The sequence below is a fragment of the Cyprinodon variegatus genome, unplaced genomic scaffold (genome assembly GCF_000732505.1).
Source record: "Cyprinodon variegatus isolate N-32 unplaced genomic scaffold, C_variegatus-1.0 Scaffold1334, whole genome shotgun sequence".
Taxonomy (NCBI): Eukaryota; Metazoa; Chordata; class Actinopteri; order Cyprinodontiformes; family Cyprinodontidae; genus Cyprinodon; species Cyprinodon variegatus.
In genome coordinates, this window is record NW_015151787.1 from 40,700 (window position 1) to 45,147 (window position 4,448).

General features: G+C 36.0%; 1 protein-coding gene across 1 annotated transcript; it reads right to left on the reverse strand.

Annotated features, from left to right (window-relative positions):
* Positions 1-698: 698 nt before the first annotated feature.
* LOC107102872 (type-2 ice-structuring protein-like) lies at positions 699-2,135 on the reverse strand. Its single transcript, XM_015402318.1, has 6 exons — positions 2,096-2,135; positions 1,849-1,875; positions 1,515-1,621; positions 1,288-1,422; positions 1,093-1,213; positions 699-936 (listed from the first exon to the last, which is right to left on the reverse strand). The coding sequence occupies exons 1-6, from the start codon at positions 2,127-2,129 to the stop codon at positions 866-868; spliced, it is 495 nt and encodes a 164-aa protein (XP_015257804.1). The 5' UTR covers positions 2,130-2,135; the 3' UTR covers positions 699-865.
* Between the last annotated feature and the right edge of the window lie 2,313 nt (positions 2,136-4,448).

A 4,448-nucleotide genomic window follows, 5' to 3' on the forward strand; every position in this document is an offset into this window, starting at 1 on the left:
AAAACTCTTTTACTGTTTTGAGTAATGGCATTTTTTTCTTTTTTTTGGGAGTTTGTGCACCAGGGTTTGATGCATAAACAAAAGTTCTGGAAACTGACATTATGTCATGTTTGTCAAATGCCTGTGGTTTGAACAGTAACACCAAGTTTATTTAAGCTGAGATCAGAAAACAGTCAACAATCAATTGTTCTTTTAGCTGGTTTTGTGGTGATTTGAAATGTTGATATAAAGATAAACTCAAATGAAGTATTTTCTGATTTTATCAAGGTTGATCTCATTTGAATTGAATGATGACAAAGCAGACCACAAGTTCGACTTGGTTTAAGCCTGACATGGTGTGTAGCATTTGCTTTTTTGTTTTAGTTTTTAAACATGGTAGAAAAAATAAGTCATACTTCAGCTTTCAGAGTAAAGCTTATCTTTTATTCCTCCATCCATCTATTTTCCGTCATGTTTATCTCGAATGGGGTTGTGAGGAGTGCTGGCATCTTTCTCCAACTGAGAGTCTGGATCCACCCTGGATAGGTTGCAAGTCCATCGCAGGGCGACACAAAAACAAACAGGACAAAACAACACACACACACACCTAAGGGGAATTCAGAGAAGCCAATTACAGTTATGTTTTTGGACTGTACCTGGAGAGAGCCTAAGTTTCAATGAAAAACAACCATTTTTCATCTTCTTGCTGGAGCATTTTATTTTCAACAGAATAAAGCAGCGGTTAAAGCAGACTTCCACAACAAATTCAGATTATTTAATTAGGAAGAAGTCCAAAGAATTAATGATAAATCAGTAAATGTTGCAAGTCTTTTGTTTTCATAAGTTGTTTAACAGCAATAGAGTAAAGGATAGAATTAAAGAATGTTCAGTTGCCTTTAATGGCACAGAGAGATGGTCTAGGGTAGGAGCACTGTAAGTCATCCCAGCACTTCCGATCTGCATTAAAAAAAGGAGAATTGAAAACTTTTATTCAAAAAGATTAAATTGATGATACAACCCTTTAACTAAATAATAATAAATGTCATAAACAACAACATACTTAATGAAGCAACTCCAAATAAGACATTTTAATCAAGTTAAACATAATCTTACATCCATAGTTCATTTGAAGGCAATGCTGATTTCCATGTATGTTCCATGTATTACTAGGCTCTCCAGAACACCAGTTGGTAAAGTGGAAAGGAGTACCGTCACTCCAAAACCACTGATTCTCCTATAAAATCAAACAGAATTTATAGGAGGGTAAGTGAATTATAGAAGATTAAACTGTTGTGTTAAATAAAATACCTCTTGTGCATCAGTGCCTCCAATCCAGGTCTGTTTATACTCATGGCCAGAAGTCAGGATCAGCCTCTGGATCTCATGGTACTCCTCAATGTCGTGAACCGATGCCAGGTTTCCCCTCATGGATAAACAATTTTTCTACACATGGCGTTTAAAAAAGAAGTGACATATTTCTGTAACATTTACTTAGAAAAAGTGAATAATCTGCTGAATTAAAGGTACTTTGAAACCTCAGCTTTGGCCCAACTCATGGGCCTTGGAATGTAACGGAAGCAGCGGCCGTTGAGCGGAGTCCAACCATGAGAGCACTGGACAGACCTTTTCACCGGATCACTCTCTGCTGAGAACCAGCAGTTAATATGAGGACTTCTGTTAGATTCTTATTTAAGTTATTTAAAAATTATTTGCATATTAAGGAAAGACTGAAATATGCTTTTTCCATGTACACACCAGACATTTAGAATGGAAAATTTTCAAGATAGCATAAATTCATATTATTTTCGAGCATGTTTAATGTATCAAGATGAAGAAAATGAGCAATAATAATTATGTTAATACACTGACCGATTTTACAATCATCCAGTTGTGCGTCTGGAAGAAACGTATAGTTTAAACAGTAATTGGAAAAGGTGCTGCTGTTAATTACAATAATTTCCATCATCTTTCTAAATTAATTAATACAATTTCAATTATTTGATAATTTGTCATATTTAACAAGAATGCCAAGTTAAAATGTGGCTCTTGTAAACAAATATGTAATTTAATTTAATTAGCAATGGTCATTAAAAATATAATTTTGTACAAAACTCACCCAGGGCATTAGTCAGCACAATCATAGCAAACATAAATGCTGAAAAATACAAGATCTTCATCATGCAGGTTTTAGATGACGATAGCTTGAAAAAGAACTTGTTATGGGGAAGGGAGGAAAGTCAGAATGTATGTTACAGTAGAAGTAAGTCTGTTCTTCCTCTTTATATTTGGTCTGACGTCACAACTTACTACTTATGAAAAATTACTAAGAAGATGTGACTGTCAGACAATTTTTTTTATCAGTTTATATATGTTGATATAAGAGGCTTCCTTTTTGTTTTTTTTTTCTCCTGGTTGTCAGATAGTAGTCTGCAAAGATTGACTAAATATCTTTTGTTGATTTTATAATTTTTCTTTAAAGAATTTGTTAAGAATTGAAATTTAATTTTATGGTAAAATGGGGATGTTATGCAAAATGCATGTTTGACATCTTATATCAGGTTGAGTGGAGGTTTATAGGATTAAAATGCAAAGATGGAAGCTGAGGTTATTTCTTGAAAGTGTAATGTCCAAAGGAGCAACAGAATCAAAAGTCTTCCGACAAAATAAAAACTTAAAAACAAGAACAACATAGGAATTCAAATGTATGATGTACCTTTGCAGTATTTAGCAACCCCTAAGGAATCTTCGGAAGATCACAGTATGTGGGGGAATTTTGGATATGAATAAAAGTTTTTGGAATCTGTATGACTACATGAAAAGTGTGATTTTCGTCACTATGCTGCACTGTAAATTGTCATGGAACTTCAGGTTAACGTCTGTTCACGGTAATTTGCAGGCAACACCGAAAACTCCCATAAATTGTCAGAAATTGACGTGGGCTTTCTTAGGCAGTGTTCCCCCCATGCCTCCCCCCCATGGAATTCTAGGGGAGGCTTTAACATGTAAATGAAAATGCTGTGAGCTATACAAATGCAAATCAGGGTTGCAGGGGGAGTTTTACCCTTTCTATTGGCTTTCCATAAAAATGTCTGTCCGGATGGGGATAAAGCCATGTTTACATGATAGACGCGACTTCTTAAATGTGATTTTGATCCTAAGAAACTGCCTGTTTAACTTTCTTCTTTTCATCAACGCATCTTACTTTATTGGAAACTAATATTTAAGCATAATTTTAGTCCTCATAACACCCCACTATGGAACTACGGATATGTCCTATTCAGGAACAAGTCTTTATTTTACAAGAGCTGGCTAGAAAGTGGTATATGGTCGATAATGCACATTCTTGATGACAAAGGGAATTTTTTACCTTGTTTATTTATTTATATGTTTGTTTCCCTTGTTTTATTTTTATTTATTTTTTACATTCTATTTCTTTTTTTTTTTTAAAGTTATAATGTCACCAACTGCTGTGTATCTTTGTTTGATGTTTGAATTACTCTGTATTGTTACACGGAATTGCCAATAAAGCAAAAAAAAAAAAACAACAAAAAAAACATGATAGACGTGAGCTGTTCTCACGAGTCCTTCCGTATAACAATGACCTCGTATGTGATTGGAGGAGCCTGACGAGCCTTCGACTGCTCGTCCAATCACGTGTGAGCTTATGGGCAAGCAGACATGTTTGTCAGAAGAACTTTATCTCCAGTTCCTTTGTTTGGATTTTGCTGGTAGGTGATCAATGGCTGGACGACGTTTCGCGTTCAACTCGCCTTCAACTCCTCTTGGGCGCAATCCACAACTGTCAGCCAGTCTGCAGACTGATGAGAAGAAACTGCTGATTGCTATCAGTGGACTGTCTCGTCAGCTTGCCCAACATACTGCCGACATGAATGAGAGGCTCACTCAGCTAGAGAATTCGGTGCACTCCAGGTTGCTGTCCATAGAGGACAAGATGGCGGCTCTGCAGTCAAACAACTTTGCGGGAGAGATGAACTCGAGGAACAGAAGATGGTGCACAACCCCAAGCTAGCGGTAAATATATGTTCGATTACTGCTAGCTAAGCTAAAAGCAGCCTAGCCTAGCTAGTGTTAAAGAAAAATTATTATTTTTAGTTTTTAATACAGTTAATCTTATGGCATGTGTAAAAGGTATGTTGAACACTCTTAATTTTGAACAAGTTTGTGAAGATAACCTTTCCTTGAACCAAATTACTGAATTTAAGTTTGTTCCGGAGAATTTATGGTAGGAAGAGTCCCCGCATTCCATAGCTATCTGTGGAAGCTTGTCTTGTGTTTTATGACCTTAAGAATTCTAGATGCCAAGACAAGCTTTCCGCTTTTTCTTGTTAAAACAAAGAAGCAAATGACCCCAGATGTTTGCCGTAAATTAGGGGAAGCTCTAAGGTTTTCTGAGTGTCAGAGATAGCTCCTAGTTGGAGGAGCAAAAGCCAGCCTTATTTGAATAAATT

Excerpts from the sequence above, each read along its gene's own strand:
- LOC107102872 (XM_015402318.1), bottom strand. The coding sequence starts at position 2,129 with ATGTTTGCTATGATTGTGCTGACTAATGCCCTGG. Across the intron at positions 1,876-2,095 it reads TGTGCTGACTAATGCCCTGG|ACGCACAACTGGATGATTGT; the intron begins GTGAGTTTTGTA and ends CGTTTCTTCCAG. Across the intron at positions 1,622-1,848 it reads ACTGGATGATTGTAAAATCG|AGAGTGATCCGGTGAAAAGG; the intron begins GTCAGTGTATTA and ends GGTTCTCAGCAG.